Here is a 27,583-nt window from a genome sequence, read left to right as displayed (position 1 = left end):
CGGATGATCAGTGCCCTGAATACATCCCTAGATGTTTTCCTGTGAGGAGATGCCGCTGATCGTCTCTCCTCTGCTCACACTCTGTCAGTGTGAAGCAAAGAGCGCCGATGACCGGCATCTCCGTGTTTACATGTGACCGGCTGTGATTGGACACAGCCGATCACATGCTTAAAGAGTCGCGGCTCTTTACAGAGATCGAGGTCGCGCCGTGTCCTAGCGACACGGTACGGCCACAATCGCCACGCGCCCGAATGGTTACTCTGGGAAGCCATCATATGACGTCCACCCAGAACAAGAGCCGCACCGCCCAGTCATCATTTGACGGTGGCTGGGCGGCAATTGGTTAAAGAGACACAGTGCCGTATCGCAAAAAATGATCTGGTCATTAAGAGGGCAAATCCTTCCGTGGTTGAAATGGTTAATGCATTAAATGCATTAAGATAAAAGACCTTCTGACTTTACAACCCCTTTAAATGTAAATGCACAAAGACCTCTTTTCACTATCTTCCCTCATAATTTTTCAGGGTAGATGTGAACAAACCACTCGTAACATTTTAGATCGTAAGCTCTAATGAGCAGAACCCTCTGATCCTTGTATTGAATTGTATTGTAGCTGTACTATCTGCCTTAATTTTATAAAGCATTGCACAAACTGTTGGCACTATATAAATCCTGCATAATAAAATTTTTCAAAAACAATTGCTCTCTATGTAAAGATTTTTGCTGTGTATACTCCTGTGGGCCTGAGATAGAGGGCAGAAGGAACATTTTTGAGGATCACTTTCTTTGGTCTTTCTCTATTCTCCATTCATCCCAGCATGCAATGTTTGTCTCTGCTCTGTGGGGGGAATTCAAATTACCCTTTTTTGGAAAGTTTACAGTCTGAGGTATTTGGTAAGTGACATGGTGTGTTTTATGAAGTACTAATTTGTTGCAATATTTTGGGAAATTAACCGCTTCAGCTCTGGAAGGTTTACCCCCCTCATAACTAGGCCATTTCTTGCGATACGGCACTGCGTTACTTTAACTGACAATTGCTCGGTCCTGCGATGCTGTACCCAAAAAAAAATTCTTTTATTTACCCACAAATGGAGCTTTCTTTTGGTGGCATTTGATCACCTCTGCAGGTTTTATTTTTTGTGCTAGAAACAAAAAAAGACCCACAATTTTGAAAAAAACAAACTATTTTTTACTTTCTGCTATAAAACGCATCCAATAAAAAGATTTTAAAAATCCAATTTCTTCATCAGTTTAGACCAATATGTATTCTGCTACATATTTTTGGTAAAAAAAAAAATACCAACGAAGTATATTGATTGGTTTGTGCAAAAGTTATAGCGTCTACAAGCTATGGGATATTACTATGGAATTTTTTTTCTTTTTTTTTTTTTTTCTTTACTAGTAATGGCGGCAATCAGCGACTTATAGTGGGACTGCGACATTGCAGTGGGTTAAACCAAGTGACACTTTTGGGGACCAGTGACACTAATACAGTGATCAGTGCTAAAAAATATGCACGGTTACTGTACTAATGACACTGGCAGGGAAGGGGTTAACATCGGGGGCGATCAAAGGGTTAATTGTGTTCCCTGGGAGTGCTTGCTAACTGTGTGGGGAATGCTTTGACTTGGGGAAGACGGAGATCCGTGGTCCTGCTTAGCAGAAACACAGGATCTCCATCTTCCCCTCTCACTGAACAGCGATCTGCCTTGTTTACATAAACAGACCGCCGTTCTGCCTCTCGGCAAGGATCGCCGGGTGCCGGCAAACATCGGTTCCGCCGGACCCACTGATTGGCTCCCGCTGTGTCCAATCACACAGCGCACCAGATTTGGAAATAAAGATGACGTTACAGGTATGTGATTTCCTGCTGAAGAGCCTTCCCTGCCGCAGTACATGTACTTGGGGCAGTCCAGAAGCTGTTAAAGAAATGTTTGTTTTTTTGTTTTGTTTTTTTTCACTTTTTGTTGTTTTATATACGGTTACCAGTGCAATACACCTATCCTGTCATCAGAGTAACTTAGTGTCACCATAGTGACGCTGTACTGCTCTGCATACTAGCACTTTATGGCACTAACCATTTTTTTTTTTTCTCTTTTTTGTTTAAAAGAAAAGAAGTACACTACCACTTTACCTTTCCCTGGAGCTTTAAGCTTGCTCACCAGACACTGAATCAGAATATCACACTAGTTCACTGTCCAGTAGTGGCGTTGTCTTCTTTGCGTAGATGTGTAGATTAAACTTCAAACAACCTCCGTTACAAAAAAGTTGTGATGCTGTGTAACATTTACATAAACAGAATGCAATGATTGGCAAATCTCATAAATCCATGTTTTATTCGTAATAGAAAATGAAAAACATATCAAATATTTAAACTGAGAAAAATTTACCATTTTCGGGAAAACAATAAAGTAATTTAGAAATTGATCGCAGAAACAGATTTCAAAAACTTGGGACAGGGCAGCAAAAACTGACAAAGTGGTATTAACAAGGAAGAGCTGGGAGAACATTTTGGAACTATTTACAATAATTGGCAACATTTTGGGTATATAAAGGGCATTTTAGAGTTTCAGTCTCAAAAGTATAGTTGGGCAGGGGTTCACCAAACTTTGAAAAGCTGCATCTAGAAATTGTCAAACTGTTTCAGAATTAAAATTACAAAGACTTTAAATATGTCATCTACAGTACATAATGTCATAAGATTCTGAGAATCTGGAGAAATCTCTGCTCAAGGGATAAGGGCGAAATGCAATATTGGATGCCTGTGATTTCGGGCCCTCAGATGTCACTACATTAAAAACTGGCATGATTCTGTGATGAAGATCCCTTCATGCACTCAGAAATCAAATAGGCAAAAACACAGCACTTAGAGTAAAAAAAATATGAGAAGCTGCTAGCACTCAGAGTCGAGATACAAACTCCAAGATAATCATTTACAGCAGTGCAGTGCTAAAGGTGCGTATTGGGTCAAAGATTGGTGTTTAAATCACAAACATAAGTTTCCAAAATATACGTAGAGGAAATGTCCTTAAAATAGGTAACGGCTGGGTAGGAACTTGGGGCCTACGACGGTGACGTCGTCATGTGATCTATCTTGATTGGCGGCCGATACACGAGCAAGCCTGTAGGCACACTGTCTAACACATGAGGATTATATGAACATGCTGGGTTTTTTTTTTATCTGGATTCTTGGAACTGCAATAATTTGTTTTATCGATAAATCAGTGTTTCCATATCACACTATGGAAGTGTATCTTTGGTTTTGTGGACTCTCTTACACAGCCGTTACCTATTTTAAGGACATTTTGTTTCTGTTTCCTCTAATGTATTTTAGGGCTGCTGAAATTAATCGCAGCATCGATGCATCGCGATTCCGGTGTCCCCGATGCGGCATCGATGCATACGACCCGAAAAATCGATGTCTTGCCCCGCCCCCTCGCGGGAGAGTGCTCCGTGCGTAAAGCTGTTAGTGTGTGTATATTCCGCTCATGTGACACTCGGCCGCACCTCCCTCCTCTCACGTCTCTCCTGATGTCAGCCCCGCCCACTGACTGGAGCTATCAGGTCAGAAGAGAGGTGGGCGGGGCTGACATCAGGAGAGACGTGAGAGGAGGGTGGCGCGGCCGAGAGTCACATGAGCGGAATATACACACACTAACAGCTTTACGCACGGAGCGCTCTCCCTGGAGAATTCCCTGTTGACCTCAGGAGAGATGTGGCTGGAATGGAGATCGGGGGGAGATGGTGAGCAGGCAGATCGCCCTGCTCATTACAGGCTGCCACCAGCACTGGCAGAGCAGCATGTAAGTACAGGGGGGGAGGGGGGGCGCTATGACACAAGTCCATATCATAGAATTGTCTATGTGCCTTCATCACACCACAACTCTGCATTACAGTCTGTGACCATCTCCTGTGCCATGTCCGCCGCAGTCTGTGCCCATCTACTGTGCCCTGTTATCCGCAGTCTGTGCCCATCTCCTGCGCCATGTCCGCCGCAGTCTGTGCCCATCTCCTGCGCCATGTCCGCCGCAGTCTGTGCCCATCTCCTGCGCCATGTCCGCCGCAGTCTGTGCCCATCTCCTGCGCTATGTCTGCCGCAGTCTGTGCCCATCTCCTGTGCCATGTCCGCCGCAGTCTGTGCCCATCTCCTGTGCCATGTCCGCCGCAGTCTGTGCCCATCTCCTGTGCCATGTCCACCGCAGTCTGTGCCCATCTCCTGTGCCATGTCCGCCGCAGTCTGTGCCCATCTCCTGTGCCATGTCCGCCGCAGTCTGTGCCCATCTCCTGTGCCATGTCCGCCGCAGTCTGTGCCCATCTCCTGTGCCATGTCCGCCGCAGTCTGTGCCCATCTCCTGTGCCATGTCCGCCGCACTCTGTGCCCATCTCCTGTGCCATGTCCGCCGCACTCTGTGCCCATCTCCTGTGCCATGTCCGCCGCACTCTGTGCCCAGCTCCTGTGCCATGTCCGCCGCACTCTGTGCCCAGCTCCTGTGCCATGTCTGCCACAGTCTCTGACCATCTCCTGTGCCATGTCCGCCACAGTCTCTGACCATCTCCTGTAGCATGTCCGCCGTCTCTGACCATCTCCTGTACCATGTCCGCCGTCTCTGACCATCTCCTGTAGCATGTCCGCAGTCTCTGACCATCTACTGTAGCATGTCCGCAGTCTGTGACCATCTCCTGTAGCATGTCCGCAGTCTCTGACTATCTCCTGTAGCATGTCTGCAGTCTATGACCATCTCCTGTAGCATGTCTGCAGTCTCTGATCATCTCCTGTAGCATGTCTGCAGTCTCTGATCATCCCCTGTAGCATGTCTGCAGTCTCTGATCATCCCCTGTAGCATGTCCGCAGTCTCTGATCATCTCCTGTAGCATGTCCGCAGTCTCTGATCATCTCCTGTAGCATGTCCGCAGTCTCTGATCATCTCCTGTAGCATGTCCGCAGTCTCTGATCATCTCCTGTAGCATGTCCGCCGTCTCTGATCATCTCCTGTAGCATGTCCGCCGTCTCTGACCATCTCCTTTAGTATTTTGGAAGATAGCCTGGAGCTCCTCTGCTGTCTCTCTTTTTTTCTTAAGAACAGATAGAATAAAAAAAATGGAGTTCTCCTGACTACTTGAATTTTTTTTGATGAAAACCATGAACACTTGCGGACTTGCGCGAGATGCATCGCGGAATCGAATCGTTGACTTGATAATCGTAATCCAATCGAATCGTGAGGCCAGTGAAGATGCGCACCCCTAATGTATTTTATGGAAACTTATGTTTGTGGTTTATACACCAATTTTTGACCTGATACTCCCCTTTAGCACTGCACTGATGGGCTCAGAAATACAAAATCCTGATCTGTGAACAGAGTTCACCCTGGCATCCAAACATGCAAGGTAAATCTCTACTATGCTAAGAAGAATCCATATCTGAACAGAAACGCCACTGTCTTCTCTGGGCCAAACCTCAATTAAAATGGTCGGTGTTGCAAACTGGAAAACTGTTCTGTGCTCAGCAGAATTGAAATGTGACATTCTTTTTGAGTTTTAGGCTACCCTGCATTGCCCGGGATCTTACTATAAAGATAGTGAGGTCACCCTTGCCTAGGCTTTAAGTAACATATTAACCTGTTTCCAGTGGTCATTGATGCCTGGATGTCAAATTTAGCAGTATCTCCATGCATTTAATTAACTTCACAATCTTTTACCAATTTTCATACCTAAATCATTTTTAAGCACATAGTGCAGTTTAAAACACTTTAAATTCTAGAATGAAAAAATCTACTTTTTAAAAATTCTTATTCTCTTTTTATATAGTGTATCTAGTTACAGCAATTATTGTGCCACTGCAGATGGCTACTGCAGCCTGAAAGTGGCAGTAATCAACTGAAGACTTTTTTTATGCTATTCAGTAAAGCCTCCAGCCTGTATGTGATCAATATGTCATAGCAAGTTACTTGGTTCCTTATAGTCAGTGGAGAACAGAGCTGTCAGTAAATACACATACAGTCATGGCCGAAATTGTTGGCACCCCAGAAATTTTTCCAGAAAATCTAGTATTTCTCACAGAAAAGTATTGCAGTAACACATGTTTTGCTATACACATGTTTATTCCCTTTGTGTGTGTTGGAACAAAACAAAAAAAGGGAGGATAAAAAGCAATTTGGACATAATGTCACACCAAATTCCAATAATGGGCTGGTCAAAATTCTTGGCACCCTTTCAAAATTGTGGATAAATAATAATGCTGTTTCAAGCATGTGATGCTTCTTTAAACTCACCTGGGGCAAGTAACAGGTGTGGGCAATATAAAAATCACACCTGCCGATAAAAAGGAGAGAAGTTCACTTAGTCTTTGCATTGTGTTTCTGTGTGTGGGCCACACTAAGCATGGACAACAGAAGGAGAAGAGAACTGTCTAAGGACTTGAGAACCAAAATTGTGGAAAAATATCAACAATTTCAAAAAATTTAAAGTTGGTCCGGTTGATGATGCAACACCCCTAGGTTAGGCACCTCATCCCAAAAAAAAGTTATATGCAGTGGGAGAGAATAGGGGGATTTTTGCGGTGCCAAATATAGGGAGACAAGACTGACTTCTATGAGTTAAGATAAAACATAATTTTATTACAAAACATGGTTAAAAGAACATGCCATTTTAAAGCAATATGAAATTACAGATATTTGGTGGTCATAAGTAAGTGGTAGATTGCAGATAGAAATATTGCACACTAGCCTGACATTTTTCGCTATTATGTGCAAGACCTTATTGAAACCACCTAATAACTGGTAGCAACCGCGAACCACCAGGCTGGACCCCAGAAAACACCCCAAAGAACCTGATCCAAGGGAATCAACTAGGCGCGGCCAATGGGACAAAAAAAGTATATGTTAATCTAGTTGTCCATGAAGACAGTACACTTAATTGAGTCTAGAAAGGAACTCTGTGGAATCGGCTGCAAAAGGCAGACAGTCTAGAGATGGCCACAGTGTAGATATGTCTCCCTCCGGCTCTGGCTCAAGGTTACAAGTCCATCTCCAGAGATCTAGATTTGCCTTTGTCCACAGTGTGCTACATTATCAAGAAGTTTGCAACCCATGGCACTGTAGCTTATCTCTCTGGGCGTGGACGGAAGAGAAAAATTGATGAAAGGTTGCAACACAGGATAGTCCGGATGGTGGATAAGCAGGCGCAAAGTTCCAAAGAAATTCAAGCTGTCCTGCAGGTTCAGGGAGCATCAGTGTCAACGCGAACTATCTGTAGACTTTTAAATGAAATGAAACGCTATGGCAGGAGACCCAGGAGGACGAGGACCCCACTGCTGACACAGAGGCATAAAAAAGCAAGACTACAGTTTGCCAAAATGTACTTGAGTAAGCCAAAATCCTTCTGGGAAAATGTCTTGTGGACAGATGAGACCAAGATGGAGCTTTTTGGTAAAGCACATCATTCTACTGTTTACCGAAAATGGAATGAATCCTACAAAGAAAAGAACACAGTACCTACAGTGAAATATGGTGGTGGTTCAATGCTGTTTTGGGGTTGTTTTGTTGCCTCTGGCACTGGGTGCCTTGAATGTGTTCAAGGCATCATGAACTCTGAGGATTACCAAAGGATTTTGGGTCGCACTGTAGAGCCCAGTGTCAGAAAGCTGGATTTACGTCCGAGATCTTGGGTCTTCCAGCAGTACAATGACCCCAAACATACATCAAAAAGCACCCAGAAATGGATGGCAACAAAGCGCTGGAGAGTTCTAAAGTGGCCAGCAATGAGTCCAGATCTAAATCCCATTGAACACCTGTGGAGAGATCTTAAAATTGCTGTTGGGAAAAGGCGCCCTTCCAATAAGAGACCTGGAGCAGTTTGCAAAGTAAGATTGGTCCAAAATTTCGGTTGAGAGGTGTAAGAAGCTTATTGATGGTTATAGGAAGCGACTGATTTCAGTTATTTTTTCCAAAGGGTGTGCAACCAAATATTAAGTTAAGGGTGCCAAGAATTTTGACCAGCCCATTTTTGGAGTTTTTTGTGTGACATTATGTCCAATTTTCTTTTTTTCCTCCCTTTTTTTTGTTTTGTTCCAATACACACAAAGGGAATAAACATGTGTATAGCAAAACATGTGTTACTGCAATACTTTTCTGTGAGAAATACTTGATTTTCTGGAATTATTTCTGGGGTGCCAACAATTTCGGCCATTACTGTAGTATCGTCTGATGGCTCTAAGTCAGAGAATGCAGGACGCAGTTAACGCTTTTTTTTTTTTTCATTTCCTCCAGATTATATTTGTTTTGTTTACTGTTTTGAGAGGGGGTCCTTGGTGAATAAGTGGACCTTGATATATTAACCGTTTGCCGACCAGCGCACGCTGATTTATGTTGGCAGAATGGCGCTGGTGGGCAAAAGGGTGTACAGGTACGTCCCCTTTAAGAAGTGGTGCTGCTGGTGCGTGCACACCTCCGGCGCAGTCACCGTGACCGCGGGTCCTGCGGACTCTATGTTGTCCGCCGGGTGCCCGCGATCATGTCATGGAGAGGTAGAACGGGGAGATGCTTTTGTAAACAAAGCATTTCCCCCTTCTGCCTAGTGACAGGATGCAGATCACTGCTCTCTGTTATCGAGAGCAGTGATCGCTGTCATGTGAGGTGTAGCCCCTCCCCCCCACAGTTAGAATCACTCCCTAGGACACACTTAACCCCTTCACTGCCCCCTAGTGGTTAACCCCTTCACTGCCAGTGTCATTTACACAATGATCAGTGCATTTTTATAGCACTGATCGCTGTATAAATGACAATGGTCCCAAAATAGTGTCAAGTGTTTGATCTGTCCGCCATAATATTGCAGTCCTGATAAAAATCGCAGATCGCCGCCATTACTAATAAAATAAAAATGCCATAAAACTATCCCCTATTTTGTAGACGCTATAAATTTTGCGCAAACCAATCAATATACGCTTGTTGCGATTTTTTTTGTTTTTTTTTTTTTGTTTTTACCAAAAATATGTAGAAGAATACATATCGGCCTAAACTGAGGGGATATTGGGGGATATTTATTATAACAAAAAGTAAAAAATAATGTTTTGTTTTTCAAACTTGTCGCTCTTTTTTTGTTTATAGCCCAAAAAATAAAAACCGCAGAGGCGATCAAATACCACCAAAAGAAAGCTCTATTTATGGGAAAAAAAGGACGTCAATGTTGTTTGGGTACAACATCGCACGACTGCGCAATTGTCAGTTATAGCGACGCAGTGCCGAATCGCAAAAAGTGCTCTGGTCAGGAAGAGGGGAAAATTCTTCCGGGGCTGAAGCAGTTAATGCAGTCTGCTTTAACCACTTCACCTCTCCCAACTGTTTACCCCCTATGAACCAGGGAAATTTTTACATTTCTGCTATGGACCCGTTTATTCAGCAATAACTTTGTCATTACTAAACAGAACACGGTAACACACATTGTTTTTTTTAGAGCTGAACTTCAGTAATTTTTTCATCTTTCTATCTATTAAATCTTCTGCCCTTGTTTTTAACTTTGGTTAGTAAAACTTTTTTTTTCTGCCAGTAATACCTTTATACAGCCCACTTCCTGTTTGTTGTCTGGTAAAAAGCCTAGGCTTATGACATCATGCACAGCTCTCTCTCTCACTCAGAGTTTGCCAGGAAGGGAGGGGGGATGAGTCATACAAGGGCAAATAAGAGATGCAGAGCTGGAGGTGTGTGTCTATGTAAATCCAGAAAGTGAAGAGTCAGCAGCTTCAGCTGCCCACAGTTAAAATGGATGCAGCCAGACCTAGTGGAGGGAGATTTCTGCAGCCGAATATTTGGCACGTCCAGAATCACAGTATATATAAAATATAATGCAAAGTGGCTGGAGGGAAGCTTCATAATGGCTAAGATGTTTTTATTACAAATCATGTGAGCAGACTACAGTTACTCTTTAAGGACAAACAGGGATTTCTTTTCATGATCTTGTCTTGTAATAATAATTTGTTTTCACAATCCTTGGACAATAAAACTAAACACACACATTTTTATTGTTATTTTTTCAGCAATGTTCGTTTATTAAAATGGTGTTACTGCACCTAAAATTTGTGTATTTTATTCTGTAATTTGTCCTGTTGAAAATGACACTAACATGTTTCTGATACAAAGCATTGCAAAGTTATTTACAAATGAAATAGAGGATTTTTTTTTACAATTTTCTTTTCCCCTTTTTTGAATGGGAAATGTGTAAAAATATTACCAAAAAAAAGGTTAAATATTAATGGATAATAGAAACAAACTATAAAAAAAGCCATAAAATAACAGTTGGAGAGGAGACTAAGGAGTTAAGTAAGGTAGATTAGAGTAAACTAAAGGTTAATAAGGGGCTAAACAGGAACATTTTATTAAAATCAATTTTTTCACTAGTCCGTTTGCTTTAATTATCATAATCTGCAGATGAAAGAACAGGAAGGTACAGTTGTGCTCATAAGTTTACATACCCTGGCAGCATTTTATGATTTCTTGGCCATTTTTCAGAGAATATGAATGATAACACAAAAAAACTTTACTTTCACTTATGGTTAGTGTTTGGCTGAAGCCATTTATTATCGATCAACTGTGTTTACTCTTTTTAAATCATAATCACAACAGAAACTACCCAAATGATCCTGATCAAAAGTTTACATACCCTGGTGATTTTGGCCTGATTACATGCACACAAGTTGACAAAAAGGGGTTTGAATGGTTATTAAAGGTAACCATCCTCACCTGTGATCTGTTTGCTTGTAATTAGTGTGTGTGTATAAAAGGTCAATGAGTTTCTGGACTCCTGACAGACCCTTGCATCTTTCATCCAGTGTTGCACTGACGTTTCTGGATTCTGAGTCATGGGGAAAGCAAAGGAATTGTCAAAGGATCTGTGGAAAAAGATAGTTGAACTGTATAAAACAGGAAAGGTATATAAAAAGATATCCAAGGATTTGAGAATGCCAATCAGCAGTGTTCCTCTTCCACCCCTTCCCTCCCCTCCTTTCCTATATTTGGTATGTGTTTTGGGGGGGGCGGGTGTCTGATTTTGACGGGTACCCGGTTCTACCTCAGATTGGATCACTGCGGTGATCTGAACAGAAATTGCCCCCCCTAACTTTGCAGCCTCTTGGGGACAATTCACATGTCCCAGGAGACTGTGGGACAACTCAAAGGGGACAGCATAGCGACCCATGCGGACGCTATGGGGCCCGCAGCCGAGTGGGGCCCAGTGAGGATAAGAGCACCGCCGGCACAGTCTTCCAGCCAGGGGAAGAGAGAGGAAAGGAAGAGGCGAGCTGTCCGTATCAGCAGAGAGCTGAATTGCCCGATGGAAGAGCTTTCATTAGAACTTCCAGTGTTCCCGGGGCTCAAGTCACATAGCTTCACCTTTTGGCCCGGTGCCTTTGATAGACAGAACGCCGATCCAATGCGGGACATGTGACGTCATCAAAGGCGTCGGGCCAAGAGGTGGGGCTATGTGACGATGAGCCCCGGGAAGACAGGAAATTCAAATGAAAGCTATTACAGCTGGAAATCCCGCTCTCTGCTGATCCGGGTGGCTTGCCTCTTCCTCTGCATAGGTGGGGCTGTATGGGGCACAGGCAGACCAGGCTGTATTGGGCACAGGTCACGCTGTATTGGGCACAGGTCACGCTGCATTGGGCACAGGTCACGCTGCATTGACACTAGGGCAGCTGTAAGGGGGGGCTGTTTGCAGGGGGGCCCCGTACAACATTTTGCTATGGGGCCCTGCTATTTCTAGTTACGTCCCTGCTTAAGGAGTCTGTCAGCTGCCCACACTTAAGAGTCCAGCGCCTGGACCCTAAGACCGTCAGAGAACCGGATCGGGTGAGAACATCGCTGGATCCTTGGTTAGCTAAGTGTGCGTATTTTTTAAAAGGCAGCAGCTACAATATTTTGTAGCTGTTGGCTTTTGAATTTTTGTGTACAGTGTGAAGATCCTCTTTAAGCAGGTGAGTTTGAAATATAACTTGGAAAGTCTAAGGAAATCACACTGAAGATATGCATTGTGAATTATGTCTGAAAATTGTAATCTGCATATCTGTTTACAAACTAGTTTGTCAATCATTTATGATAAGTTAGTATTCTTTAAAGAGAATAACTAATAAAGTGAGCTATCCTTTTGCCAGGTCACTGGAGCCAGTCACACAGCTGTATGTGAGTGTGGATGCAAGTACCAAAGACAGCCTTAAGAAAATTGATCGCCCACTGTTCAAGGATTTTTGGCAAAGGTTTCTTGACAGCTTGACGGCATTGGCAGAAAAGGTAAAATATGGGATTTTATTAACATGGTGTTACTTGACACAGATGTAAGCGTTTATAACAGTAAGGGTTTTCATGTTTTCTCTGTCTGGTGTATATAACCTCACTTCTGCAGCTGTATTTTAAAGCAATTCCTAATTAAGGGACAGACCCTAAACAGACCAGATGTTCAGAGCTCCGTGGCTAATCCTGCTGGTTTGAGATTTAACATCAAGTGTTCTATTTAACTCATACTTTCAGTGTTAAAGGAAAAAAAAATAGATATCCCACGTCAGAGCGAAAGATAATGCCAAGACTTGCATTTTTCTAACTATTTTCTATTTCTTAAATTTTTACAGCACCCTATTTCATAATTCTGGCTATTAGTAGCTTAAAAAACGGCTGTAATGTATCCACATTAATAATCAAGGTGTAAACTAACAGCTGGTGTACTATCTGCTTTGACCTAGTTTTAGATCATCTTGTAATGCACTTAATATAATGAGTGCTATCCAGAAAATATCTTGTGCTTAGACATCTGATTAAAGCATACAGCAGCTAAAACCAAGCTAATGCAACTACTGTGTCCCATTAAATTATAATAAAACAAAAATTATAGCATTTGTGTTCCAACTACAAGTCTGTCTGAGACTTGCAGTTGATTAATTCACAGATCTCTGTGAATGAATGACACAGCTGTGCAGGCAGATAATTGCTTAGCACTACATATTTGAACAAACATGTGAGAACTGTACTACTTCTAGACACCCCTACAAGATAGCACAGCCAGATCCTGAATGTCAGACCTGCCCTACCTTTGACTAGACTGCAACAAAAGCGTGGTTATGAGATCACTGTATTCCTTCTCCATTCTGGTAGATATGAATGTTAAATTGAGAGCACTAATGACTGCAGTAGAGCCAGGTCCTCCTCACCCACTCTGTCTAAAGCTAGCCATACAATAATAACATTATTATCGCATTGGGTATGCAAATTAAAATTCTCAGTACGTTTGACTTGACAAATGTCAGTCAAAAATACTTAAAATATTTCCATTTTAAATTCCATTTTGGAATGAATGTACTTTCTTCAACAAAACCACATTCACTGTTAGAAATGTGTTGTGATTCAAGAGAAATTTTCCATCCTGCTCCTTTTTTCTCACCGCTACATTAGAAAAATGCATCCATCAATTTGGCCCTGAAAATTGAATTTTCTTAAATTGAAATTTTTTAAATACAATTCTGCTAGTGTATAGCCAGCTTTAATGCTAGAGATTACAGGAGTCTGATCTCAAGTCAAATTTGGGTACTTATGCTGGTAAAATTGTAAAAAAAAAAAAAAAATACATTTAATCATTTTTATGAATCCATAACTCGATTAAAGCACAAGAATGCATCAGAGGTGCTTAACCAGTTGCCAACTGACTCACATCGATATAAGTCGGCACAATGGCAGCGGTGGGTAAATGGGTGTACCTGTACGTCCCCTTTAAGAGCCGGGGATAGCAGGCGTGCACGCCGCCACATACAGCGTGACCGTGCCTAGCGGACTCTATGCCTGCCATCTCCTGGCGATCATGTCACGGAGCCTCCGAACAGGGGAGTGCCTATGTAAACATGGCACTTCCCCATTCTGGCTTGTGTCATGACAGATCACTGCTCTCTGTCATCGAGCGCAGTGATCACTGTCATGTGACTAGTAGCCCATTCCCCCCCCCCCCCCACAGTTAGAATCACTCCCTAGGACACACTTAACACCTTCATCGCCCCCTAGTGGTTAACCCCTTCACTGCCAGTGTCATTTACACAGTAATCAATGCATTTTTATAGCACTGATTGCTGTATAAATGACAACGGTCCCAAAATAGTGTCAAAAATGTCCGATGTGTCCTATATAATGATGCAGTCTTGATAAAAATCGCAGATCGCCTCCATTACTAATAAAAAAAAAAAAAAATGAATACTAAAAATGCCATAAAATTGTCCCCTATTTTGTAGACGCTATAACTTTTTCGGCCTAAACTTAGGGGGAAAAAAAAAATTTTATATATATTTTTGGGGATATTTATTATAGCAAAAAGTAAAAAATGCGTTTTCTTCAAAATTGTCGCTTTTTTTTGCTTATAGCGCAAAAAATAAAAACCGCAGAGGTGATCAAATACTACCAAAAGAAAGCTCTATTTGTGGGAAAAAAGGACGTCAATTTTGTTTTGGGGCAACGTCGCACGACCACGCAATTGTCAGTTAAAGCGACGCAGTGCCGAATCGCAAAAAGTGCTCTGGTCAGGAAGGGAGTAAAATCTTTGGGGCTGAAGAGGTTAAACTGCCTGCACACTAACCTGCAAGAATGATTTAAATGGTGGAAGGGGAATTAGCTGCTTTTAGGCTGTATAATAAGATAGTCTGGAGCATGTGCTTGCTTTCTTTGTTAAAAATGAAGCAGTTCAAGTATTAAATAAATCTACAGATAAAGTAGAAAGTGCATTTACCTGCAGCCTCAGCGGATTGACCGCATATGGATAGTTTTTTGCACGCCAAGGGCATTGCTAGGATTTTACATCAAATGTGGAAGGGGAAATAAAGATCTGTTTTTAACCTTTTCATCCTAAACCTAAATAGTGCTTTTAAGGGCTTCAAAAAACTGTTGAAGCTTGCTGAAAACTTTGCAAACGCTTTGGAAAAGTTTGTTACACACACTGCTCATTGTGTACAAGGCCTTAAGCAAGTGACTGGTGGTTTTATTAACTTAAAGCGGAACTTCAGTCATTTTTTTTCAACTTTCCATCTATTAAATTTTCTGCCCTTGTTTCAGCTTTGGATAGGAAAACATTTTTTCTGCCAATACTTCTACAGCCCACTTCTTGTTTGGTAAAAAGCCTAGGCTTATGATATCATGCACAGCTCTCACGCTCTCTCCTCTCTCTCATGAGCGTTTGCCAGGGAGGAGTCATATGAGGGCCAATGAGTGCTGGAGGTGTGCCACTGTGTAAATCCAGGAAGTGAACAGGCAGCAGCTTTAGCTGCCCACAGCTAAAATGGCTGAAGCCAGACTTGGTGGAGGGAGATATTGCAGCATATTTGGCAAGTACAGAATCACAGTATATATAATATAATATGCAAAGTGGTTGGGGGTAAGCTTCAGAATGGCAAATGTTTTTTTATACAAATTATGTGAGCAGACTGCAGTTCCTATTTAATTGTAGAGGTGTTACTTAACTGCAAAATTCACAGAAGTTTTGAAACTGCTGCTCCAGAAGAACGTGTTGTCAGATTTTGACTAGTCATATATATTTTTTTTTAATTTAAAGTTATTTTTCTTTTTTCCTCAAGAAGAACTACTTTCAAATTGGTCAAAACAGCAGCAGTCGACTTCATTTACATATAATGTACATCTGTCATTGCTTCACTTCAAACTTTGAGTATATTTTGGAGTTGTAGTTTATCCCAGCTGTCAGTCTGTGAGGCTTTAAAATTTTCTTAAGTAACTCCAAATTACCACGATAATTAGAGTTCATCTACTTTATTTTCATTGCTCTTACCATTATCTAAATGAGCAGAAAGTGAAGAAGTGGTCAATTGCTTGAGCAGGTGCATAGCTTATTATGAGATAATATGAACATAAGGAGGCCAATTTCCTCGGCATGGCATGGGCTGCAGTATATCTGACATCTGCTACAAAATGCATCATTATTTGTGAGGCTGCCTGACACTGTCTAACTTTATTTTCACCAAGACGTTGATTTAATGGCCTGAGAAGCTCATTTAGCAGTAGGTGGAGAAGAGCTGCTTGCCAAAAGGACAACAAAGATAAATACTGTTCAATGCTTTGTGTGTGCAGGTGACTACTGAATTAAGCGAGTATTTTAATGGACTTAACTCACCTGGTTACAAACTGCGTTCTCCCATAGTTTCTAGGCATATTTCAGCGAATGGAACAAACACTTCACTGCAGTCAAATTGTACGCAGTTAGATAACAATAGTTTGGGTAGCATCACCCGTTTAATCTTGAGGCATATAAAAAAAAGTGCCTTTGGAGAAATATGGAGGCTGCCATTGCAGAATTCTTCTGAAGTTATAGTTGCCTAGTTGGGTTGTTTATGTATTTAATGAGACACAACCAGGCAACTGGCACATACTAGGAGGGGGGCAAGGAGCAGCACCTTCTGTATTTAATTATTTTTAAAATGTCAATTATAAAAAAAAATTTAAAGTACAGTGGAACCTCGGATTGCGTTTCGCAATACGAGCACTGTATTTTTAAAAATCGTAACTCGGTTTGCGAGTGTTTTCTCGCAAAACGAGCATGATTCAGGTCAAAGTGGTGTGCAGTACCGCTTTTGGCCTGAGGTGGGGGCGCCGGAGTCGAGCAGAGCCGAATGTCACGTTTGGAAATGCACGGAAAGGCCCGAGTACAGCACGGCTGACCTCGGCAAATCTCAGGTAGGAAGTCTTTCCGAGGTTTGCCAAGGTCAGCCGAAGTGTCCTCGGGCCTTTTCGGCCATTTCCGAGGCTCTCCGGCACCCCCCCCCCCCGCCTCTGGCCTCATGTGGTATTGCATCCCATTGAAGTCAATGCGGAACAAATTATTTTCGTTTCCATTGACTTCAATGGGAAAACTCTCTTTGATATGCGAGTACTTTGGATTATGAGCATACTCCTGGAATGGATTATGCTTGTAATCCGAGGTTCCACTGTATAACTACAGGAAAAACTGTTGAGAGGTGGATTAAAACACCTGACAGACTTTTATTGGTGTCTGTATGTTGGTGAGAATGGTAAATAGGAAAAATAGTGTGACTCTCACTAAGAAAAATTTTTTGGATCGTGACCAGAACAAGAATAGAGGGGACATGTTTTAATAGGGACACCAGTACTGGTGACAATCAAGGAAGGGAGGGATAGTCTCCCTTTTCTGCTTTGACTATGGTACAGAAAGTTAAGGAAAAATTTCCCAATGGGGCACATATGAGATGGGTTATAACCCTCCTTTTGCTCTATTAAAAAAATGCCAATTACAAAGTAGAACTTAAGGTAAAAGTGTTTTATTTTTTGTTTTTTGTTTTTTTACATTTTTGAAACGTGTCTTTCATTTTGAGCTCTTAATATTTACTTGTACTCCAGATATCAGTTTGGAAGAGGCTGGGCCAGCACTCTTTAGGAGCACATGGATGACCTAATCACACTCTGCTGCTCTGTATTGTATAATTAGATGGTAGAGGACAGGGAAGTGACTGGGGTGCTGAAACTGAAGCAGCTGTTTTTCTTACCATTCATCAGATATGTAAAGTAATCTCAGGTTCTGGGTAAGGCTTGGCCAAACATTATACAATTTTCGTATTCAATTTTCATATTCAATTAGATTTACCAAAACCATATCAAATATCAAATCTAAACACTTTAAATGTGTATGCAGTCAGGCAGGCCCTTGCACTACATAGTTGAAGATAAATCTAAAGAAAATTGAATAAGAAAACTGTATAGTGTATGGCAAGCCTAAGCAAGTTTTGACTTATGCACCTAGAGAGCACTTGCAGCTATAACTTTAAATTAGCACTTATTATTATATTTCAAGTCAACAATTGCCTAGTTTTCAAATTTTAACCACTTCCATACCAGGTACTTTTACCCCCTTCCTGCCCAGGCCAATTTTTAGCTTTCAGCGCTGTCGCACTTTGAATTACAATTGCGTGGTCATGCAACGCTGTACTCTAAGTTTTTATCATTTTGTTCACACAAATAGAGCTATTTTTGGTGGTATTTAATCACCACTGGGTCTTTTTATTTTTTGCTAAATAAATGCGAAAAGACCAATATTTTTGTAACAAAAAATAAATAAAATCTGTGTTTATTAGTCTGTCAGAAAGTTTATAGAGTCTACAAACTATGATATGATATATATATTTTGGCCTCAAGATCTAATTTCAAAATTTCAGGACAGTACAAATATCCCCCAAATGACCCTTTTTTGGAATGTAGACAGTCCAAGGTATTTAGCAAGAGACATGGCAAGTTTTATTTTTTTTTTTTTTTTTTTTTAACATACAGTCACCAGTGTAGTACAGCATCATCATATACAGTTGTGCTCATAAGTTTACATACCCTGGCAGAATTTGATTTCTTGGCCATTTTTCAGAGAATGTGAATGATAACACAACAACTTTTCTTTTACTCGTGGTTAGTGTTTGGCTAAAGCCATTTATTATCAGTCAACTGTGTTTACTCTCTTTAAATCATAATGACAACAGAAACTACCCAAATGACCCTGATCAAAAGTTTATACCCTGATGATTTTGGCCTGACAACATGCACACACATTGACACAAAGGGGTTTGAATGGTTATTAAAGGTAACCATCCTCACCTGTGATCTGTTTGCTTGTAATTAGTGTGTGTGTGTATAAAAGGTCAATGAGTTTCTGGACTCCTGACAGACCCTTGCATCTTTCATCCAGTGCTGCACTGAAGTTTCTGGATTCTGAGTCATGGGAAAAGCAAAAGAATTGTCAAAGGATCTATAGGAAAAGGTAGTTGAACTGTATAAAACAGGAAAGGGCTGCCAAAAGATATCCAAGGAATTGAGAATGCCAATCATCAGTGTTCAAACTCTAATCAAGAAGTGAAAAATAAGAAGTTCTGTTGAAACCAAACCACGGTCAGGTAGACCAACTAAAATTTCAGCCACAACTGCCAGGAAAATTGTTTGGGATGCAAAGAAAAACCCACAAATAACTTCAGGTGAAATACAGGACTCTCTGAAAACATGTGGTGTGGCTGTTTCAAGATGCACAATAAGGAGGCACTTGAAGAAAGATGGGCTGCGTGGTCGAGTTGCCAGAAGAAAGCCATTACTACGCAAGTGCCACAAAAAGTATCCCGCTTACGATACGCCAAACAGCACAGAGACCAGCCTCAAACCTTCTGGCACATCAGTCATTTGGATTGATGAGACCAAAATTGAGCTTTTTGGCCACAACCATAAATGCTTCATTTGGAGTCAACATGGCCTAGGATGAAAGGTACACCATTCCATCTGTAAAACACGGAGGTGGATCGCTGATGTTTTGGGGATGTGTGAGCTACAAAGGCACAGGAAATTTGGTCAAAATTGATGGCAAGATGAATGCAGTATGTTATCAAAAAATACTGGAGGAACATTTGCATTCATAAGCCAGGAAGCTGTGCATGGGATCTACTTGGACATTCCAACATGACAATGATCCAAGGCCAAGTGGGCCTGTCATTGGCTCCACAGAATAAAGTGAAGGTCTCCTGACGGCAATATCATTGAGCCACTCTGGGGATATCTCAAACGTGCAGTTCATGCAAGACAGCCCAAGAATTTACAGGAACTGGAGGCTTTTTGCCAAGAGAAATGGGCAGCTTTGCCATCTGAGAAGATAAAGAGCCTCATCCACAAATACCACAAATGACTTCAAGCTGTCATTGATGTTAAAGGGGGCAATACACGGTATTAGGAACTGGGATATGTAAACTTTTGTTCAGGGTCATTTGGGTAGTTTCTGTTGTGATTATGAGTTAAAAAGAGTAAACGCAGTTGATTGATAATAAATGGCTTCATCGAAACACTAACCATGAGTGAAAAAAGTTTTTGTAATATCACTCATATTCTCTGAAAAATGACTAAGAAATCATAAATTCTGCCAGGGTATGTAAACTTATGAGCACAACTTTAACTGGTCTGGTGGTGATCAGAGAAACCGGTGACAGTTTTATATATATATATATATATATATATATATATATATATATATATATATATATATATATATATATACATACATATATATACATACATATACACACACACAGTGGGGACGGAAAGTATTCAGACCCCCTTACATTTTTCACTCTTTGTTATATTGCAGCCATTTGCTAAAATCATTTAAGTTAATTTTTTTTCCTCATTAATGTACACACCGCACCCCATATTGACAGAAAAACACAGAATTGTTGACATTTTTGCAGATTTATTAAAAAAGAAAAACTGAAATATATGGTCCTAAGTATTCAGACCCTTTGCTGTGACACTCATATATTTAACTCAGGTGCTGTCCGTTTCTTCTGATCATCCTTGAGATGGTTCTACACCTTCATTTGAGTCCATCTGTGTTTGATTGTACTGATTGGACTTGATTAGGAAAGCCACACACCTGTCTTTAGAAGACCTTACAGCTCAGTTACAAAAAAAATTCTGCTGCACTTAAGGTTCCTAAGAGCACAGTGGCCTCCATAATCCTTAAATGGAAGACGTTTGGGATGACCAGAACCCTTCCTAGAGCTGGCCGTCTGGCCAAATTGAGCTATCTGCGAAGAGAAGAGCCTTGGTGAGAGAGGTAAAGAACCCAAAGATCACTGTGGCTGAGCTTCAGAGATGCAGTCGGGAGATGGGAGAAAGTTATAGAAAGTCAACCATCCCTGCAGCCCTCCACCAGTCAGGGCTTTATGGCAGAGTGGCCCGACGGAAGCCTCTCCTTAGTGCAAGACACATGAAAGCCTGCATAGAATTTGCTTAAAAAACACTTGAAGGACTCCAAGATGGTGAGAAATAAGATTCTTTGGTCTGATGAGACCAAGATAGATAGAGATTTAGCCTTAATTCTAAGCGGTATGTGTGGAGAAAACCAATCACTGCTCATCACCTGTCCAATATAGTTCCAACAGTGAAGCATGGTGCTGGCGGCAGCATGCTGTGGGGGTGTTTTTCAGCTGCAGGGACAGGATGACTGGTTGCAATCAAGGGAAAGATGAATACTGCCAAGTACAGGGATATCCTAGACGAAAACCTTCTCCAGAGTGCTCAGGACCTCAGACTGGGCCGAAGGTTTACCTTCCAACAAGACAATGACCCTAAACAGACAGCTAAAATAACTTAGGAGTGGCTTCACAACAACTCAGTGACTGTTCTTGAATGGCCAAGCCAGAGCCCTGACTTAAACCCAATTGAGCATCTCTGGAGAGACTTAAAGATGGCTGTCCACCAACGTTTACCATGCAACCTGACAGAACTGGAGAGGATCTGCAAGAAGGAATGGCAGAGGATCCCCAAATCCAGGTGTGAAAAACTTGTTGCATCTTTCCCAAAAAGACTCATGGCTGTATTAGATCAAAAGGGTGCTTCTACTAAATACTGAGCAAAGGGTCTGAATACTTAGGACCATGTGATATTTCAGTTTTTCTTTTTTAATAAATCTGCAAAAATGTCAACAATTCTGTGTTTTTCTGTCAATATGGGGTGCTGTGTGTACATTAATGAGGAAAAAAATTAACTTAAATGATTTTAGCAAATGGCTGCAATATAACAAAGAGTGAAAAATTTAAGGGGGTTTGAATACTCTGTCCCCAGTATGTGTGTATGTATATATATGTATATGTATGTGTATATATATATATATATATATATATATATATATATATATATATATATATATATATATATATATATATATTTTAACACACTTTGTCCAGAGCAATATCATGTTACAATAGTAATATAGTACTGTTTCAGAGAAGTGATCAGTATTTTTATTAATTTTTTCGCATTGTTTGCATGCAGTAAATTAATTTCATTGCTTTATGCAAGCATTTTACTGAATTAAATTTAAATTGATTCATTCAGTTTGTTTTGTTGTAATAAGCTGTGATTGCCCACAGCTGATCACCTGACACAGATGGGCTAGTATTGGCCCAGTCTGTACCATGTGATCACTGTGACCAATCACAGCTAGAAACACAATTGTACACAATGGATGGCTTGAAAGGAAGCTTCATGTGACCTGCTGTGATTAGTTACAGCAGTTACATGGTACCGCCAGCGGGTGGGTACAGTGATCAGTCATCGGCTGTGTCCTTTGGATGCAGCCGATGACAGATTGCGCCGCTGCGTGGCACCATGATTCAGGAGGACCTCATGAGAGGCGGACCCCGCCATCATTCCCCAATGGGCCGGGCGCGAACCGGTTAAAGGACTCATGGGGCAAGGCACAGATTTCTTGGGCCCCTTTCACACAGGCCAGATCCGGTTTTGCTCAGCAGGGGATCTGTCTGCTAATCCTCTGCGAAGCTGGGTGGAGCTTCCAAATGACATTTCCGGGTCTGCCCCGCTTATGCAGAGTGGGCACGGACACAGCATGCTCTACTTTTATAGGCAGCAGGCTGTCCATTTACACCCGACTGCCCTCCTATCTGGTTCAGCCAGATGGAGGGGAACAGATCTTCCTTCCGTTTGTTTAATAGCAGATCAGAAGTAGTCGGGTATAAACAGATACATAAAGGAGAATGGAGGGTCTAATCGGATGGGCCTTGTGAAAGGGCCTAACTGTATGTGTGTGTGTGTGTGTGTGTGTGTGTGTGTGTGTGTGTGTGTGTATATATATATATATATATATATATATATATATATATATATATATATATATATATATATATATATATATATATATATATATATATATATTTATATTTTTTTTTTTTTTTTTTTTTTTTTTAAATATATATATATATATATATATTTAAAAAAAAAAAATATATATATATATATATATATATATATATATATATATATATATATATATATATATATATATAATATTTTTTTTTATACACAGACACCACTCCATGCCCAAGAGGGTCAAGGCAGTGCTGGAAAATATTGACACTTTGGGCTCAATTTGGACATTTTGACTTGGGGGTGTACTCACTTTTGTTGCCAACGGTTTAGACATTAATGGCTGTGTTGAGTTATTTTGAAGGGACAGCAAATTTACACTTACAAGCTGTACACTCACTACTTTACATTGTAGCGAAGTGTCATTTCTTCAGTGTTGTCATGTGAAAAGATGTAATAAAATATTTAGAAATGTAAGGGGTGTACTCACTTTACTGTATATATTATACTCAGTGCTAACGGTTGACAGGTCAGGGGGCACAGTACTTGCCTTGCTCCCGGAGCTACCAATCTACGCTATGTCACTGTTTGCAAGGTATGTATTTTTGGCATGACAGCTTAACTTGAAGTTGTTCACATGACTTATTTTTTTTTTTCTTCTAAAGACAGTGTCATGATAATGTTTGCAGTTTGTTAAATCTACAAAATACCTAAAAGGTCTTCTCTTCCTGTGTTTGGACACATATATATTTCACTGTGCTGTGTTGCAACACTTTAGGGATAGCAGGAAAGAAAGTTTTTAAATATGACAGATTTATGTAATGTAAACCATATACAAACCTTGTAGTAATGTTCTGTACTTAGGTGTTCAGACCTATTTATTTAAAATTTAAAAGGCAGTTTCAATATATACCACATTATTTTGAAACCCAGCAAAAATCTAACAAATATTTTGCAATGTACATGTGAAGTAAAAGAATCTTTGAGGGAAATAAAATGAACTATATGATGGGTACCCATTTGTTCTTATCTACAGCCTTGTGTCCACCCAAATGACACAAACTAATCAAAAGTTAGAAAAATAAAATAAAAAACCTTCATACCTTTTGGTACATATTTATAGGAAATAACAGTGATCAGCACAATCATTTTGATGGTTCTTCCTCTCTGATGACAGAGACAATGCTCTGCTTACCTAAGAAGAACGTGCTGAGCAAATGTAAGCATTGGAAGGGGGTACACAAAAAGCTATATGTTCATTAATGTGGAAGTTTTATCTTTTAATTATCCAGGCATTCAAAAATTAAAGGTGTAGAAATATGGTGGGTGGCAAATTAAGAGTCAGATTCCATATTCAAAGTTAAAGAATCATGTTCAAATTATGTTTTCTTTCCTGGAGCCTTTAATGGTGACCAAGCGGCAGCTTCCTTTGCTGTGCACAAAATGCAGCTAGGACTGTGGGGTCGGTTTGAAGGTAAAACAGAGTATCACTGCTGGGTCGTGGACATCCCTTGTCAGTAGGCAGAGAATAATGACTGATTCCCCCAGCTAATCTTTTTTGATAGACTTAATAATTGTGTTTCACGAGAAAGACCTACAGCCTCACTGTGCATCTGCACATTTACCCTAAAGTTAAAGTAAAAGAGCCCTGATTTCCATCTTAGCAAGGGCAAAAGGCATATATTTGTTTTTGTGTTCACTCTAATTGTACTTATTTCACAATTGTAATATTTGTTTTTCGTAAAATTTTGTTTGTGAAGCAACTGATTTAAAGCCTAGTATATATGTATTTTCACAGGGTCTTTGTTTGCCAGTGATCAAGAAACAGGACTACCACCTATTTTTAATACACAAATTAACTTGAGGCTTCACAAGTGAATATCTATTATTTTTTATTCTCTTGTATATGCAGGTTGATTTATTTCTTCTCAAAAACAACCCACGAGTCTGTAGTAAAGGGATTTATTATTTTAGATATATACCTTCATAACTTTTAGGACGATAAAGGAGAGTCAGAAGTGAGGAGTGCTTGTCCCATGAAAGTGTCACTGATAATATAGTATTGTTAGGAGACATATTTCTCAAAGTGTCTCCAGAATGACTTGGGCAAATCTGAGAACATTAAAGTGAAATGCTAGTTTTATTGAAATGGAAAAAAATGGAGCTATATACACTGACAGTATTTTAGCATTTTTTTTTCAGTATATAATGAAATGGGCTACACCAGTGCATTGTTAACGTTAGGCAGCTAAGAAAAAAGTTAAACACTCATGCAACATGCATGTTTTTGCCCTGGTGCAGTCAACCTGAAGGCACGCTGGGGATGCCATTTTGTTATGGGCTACTTGTATTTTAATATTTAGCTGTGCAAACAATTAAGAGTAGTTGTGACCCAATTATATTGAGATAAGTATGGTGTAAGGCCCCATTCACACATACGGACCGTTCAGATCCGCCTGTCAGTTTTTTTCAAGCGGATCTGAACGGTCGCTCCATATAGCTCTATGGAGCATCAGATGTCAGCGGTGACATGTCCACTGACATCCGATCTACTCCACAAAATCCAGACGGATGGATGTCCTATTTATCATCCGTCGATTGGATCTAATGAAAACGGACAGGCGGTCCGTAATCATCCGATCCCCCGCCATAGGGGAGAGTGGACTCTGACAGGTCCGTCCCTGCACGGAGTGCAGACAGACTTGTTATCCGCCGGCTCAGGGGGATCAACGGAGCGATCCCCACTGAGCAAGCAGAGTAGTGAAAACGGACAGCCCCATGTGAAAGGGGCCCAAAAATTGTTTTTATGGTTACCTAGAAGTGAAATTGGAGCCTTAACTAAGCAGCTATACACGATTATGACTGGATGCATAAAAAGTGAAATGTAACTTTAATTATTGAAGCAGAAGCTATTACTAGAGTTGAAACAACCTAAATGGACGCTCCATGCAGGTCTATGGAGCGACGGATGTCAGCGGTGACCACGTCTGACACATCCGATCCCCTAAAATCAGACCTATGGCGATACGTTTGCACCCATCCTATTGGATCGGATGAGATCTGATGAAAACGGACATGCTGTCCGTTTTCGTCCGATCTCTCCATAGGAATCAGTGGCGCTCTGACAGGCCCCTCCCCGCTCAGTGAGCAGAAACTGACCTGTCATCCGCTGGCTCAGCGGAGATCAACGGAGAGATCTCCTGCTGAGCTGGCGGACTCCACTGAGTGGATCCGCCTCGTGAGAATGAGGCCTTAAGTTAGTAAATTAAAAAGTTACTAGGAGAATTGGGTAAAGCATGGTGGTGTTTATGATCTCTATAAAAATTCCTGCAATTCAAGAAAGCCTTGCAACAGCTTCGGTAAGCATTTCGATATGTGCACCAGTTTCAGATAGTTCTTATTTCTATCATTTTTATGATGCGTTACTGTGATTGTGACAAATTGAAATCAAATTACTGCAAGTTTGTAGATAATGAACCTGGAAATGATACAGACCAACTCAAAGTTGGCATGGGTTGTATGTTTTTAACTTTATTATTATGTTTTGTATTTGCTTAATTCAGGGGTTTCAAACTGGAGGCCCTCCAGCTGTCCCATCAAACTGGAGTCCCATCATGCCTCTGCCTTTGGGAATAATGCTTGTAACTGTCAGCCTTGAAATGCCTCATGGGACTTGTAGTTTCGCAACAGCTGGAGGGCTGCAAGTTTGAGACCCCTGATAGTTGGTAGCTAGAATGCAGGCACCTACCTAACAACCGATAACAAGGGCCAAACACTGACAGTGGGTGGAGCTTGATGGGGATGCTGAGACTAATTCCTTATTAGGTCTGGTTCCTTTTGATTGACAGTGGATACCAGTAGGCAGATTCCACAGCTGCTTTTGGGCTGAATAGCACTGCTATATGCGATCAAAAACATGGGTGGCTGACCTGTTTGGAGCAAGTCTCAGAGTTCTCATCAAGCTCAGCTGACCCAACAACTCAACTCCACATCCTGTTGAGTAAGCAGAGCCTGATGGGGAATAGACTAGTTCCCTATCAGGTGCACTTTCGGTGCGATTAGCAGCAGATGGCAGTGAGCAAATTTCATAGCCACTAGTGAGTATGGCATTATTCCAATACCATCCACTGTAAATCACTAGCAAGGCGGACCTGATGTGAGAACCAGTCTCAGGGTTTCCCATGAAGCTCTGCCCACTCCGCAACCAAACCCCTTGTCCATCTCTGTGTGACAAGCACAGTAGCTGATCAGGGAGCTGAGTGTTACAGTGGACAATGCGTTTGATATGTGCTGTGGGTGCTGGCCTCCACGTGGCTAATTCGTAATGGATTCCAACAGTTACATGAATTTGTCACACACCAGCATTTGTTGTGTGGAGGCCCAACAGAAGAGTGTCTCTAACGGTGAAATCCAGGTACTGTTTCTTTTTAGTTTTAAAGGCCAAGTTGTGGCTTAGGCAGAAACGACAGAAAAGGCTTTTTATTGTGGAAAGTGAAATTCTGTCTGAAAAGATGTATTTAGCCTTTAAGCTATCATCCTAACTGTAGAACACATTGTTTGCTTATGTGCTGTGCTGTGCTGCACTTTTTACTGAAGGCCAACAGCACTAGCTGTTTGCATATTTAGGATGAAACCTGTAACATGTTATTATGCAGCGCCACCCTTGTGAAGCACGACCATGTCATTCGTTCACAATAATCTGATTCTACAAGTTCTGTCTGCGACTGCGGACTTTCAGTGGACTGTGAAGGCACTGATGAGCACACTCATAGTCCATTCAGTCTTCCTGCAGCTCTGAAACTGACAGTTCATATACAGGAAGACTGCAGGTGCCTAACATTGTACTCCCAATGTACTGATCGTGGGTGCAATGCTCTGCGGGCTCCTGAAGGAGAAAAAAAAATCCAATTAATTTTTTTTAC

At 41.1% G+C, this 27,583-nt stretch overlaps 1 protein-coding gene across 2 annotated transcripts in view; it reads left to right on the top strand.

Moving 5' to 3' along the window:
* The window catches only part of LOC141128049 (S-adenosyl-L-methionine-dependent tRNA 4-demethylwyosine synthase TYW1-like), a 349,357-nt gene that overhangs the window by 217,858 nt on the left and 103,916 nt on the right, over positions 1–27,583 (top strand). For both annotated transcript variants that reach the window (XM_073615095.1, XM_073615094.1), the window contains exon 13: positions 12,143–12,278. In XM_073615095.1, coding sequence (XP_073471196.1) covers positions 12,143–12,278 — 136 coding nt within the window. The remainder of the gene's footprint in view (positions 1–12,142; positions 12,279–27,583) is intronic.

The sequence above is a fragment of the Aquarana catesbeiana genome, linkage group LG02 (assembly GCF_042186555.1).
Source record: "Aquarana catesbeiana isolate 2022-GZ linkage group LG02, ASM4218655v1, whole genome shotgun sequence".
NCBI lineage: Eukaryota > Metazoa > Chordata > Amphibia > Anura > Ranidae > Aquarana > Aquarana catesbeiana.
Note: the sequence above shows the minus strand (reverse complement) of the source record. Positions and strands in the feature narration are given on the sequence as shown.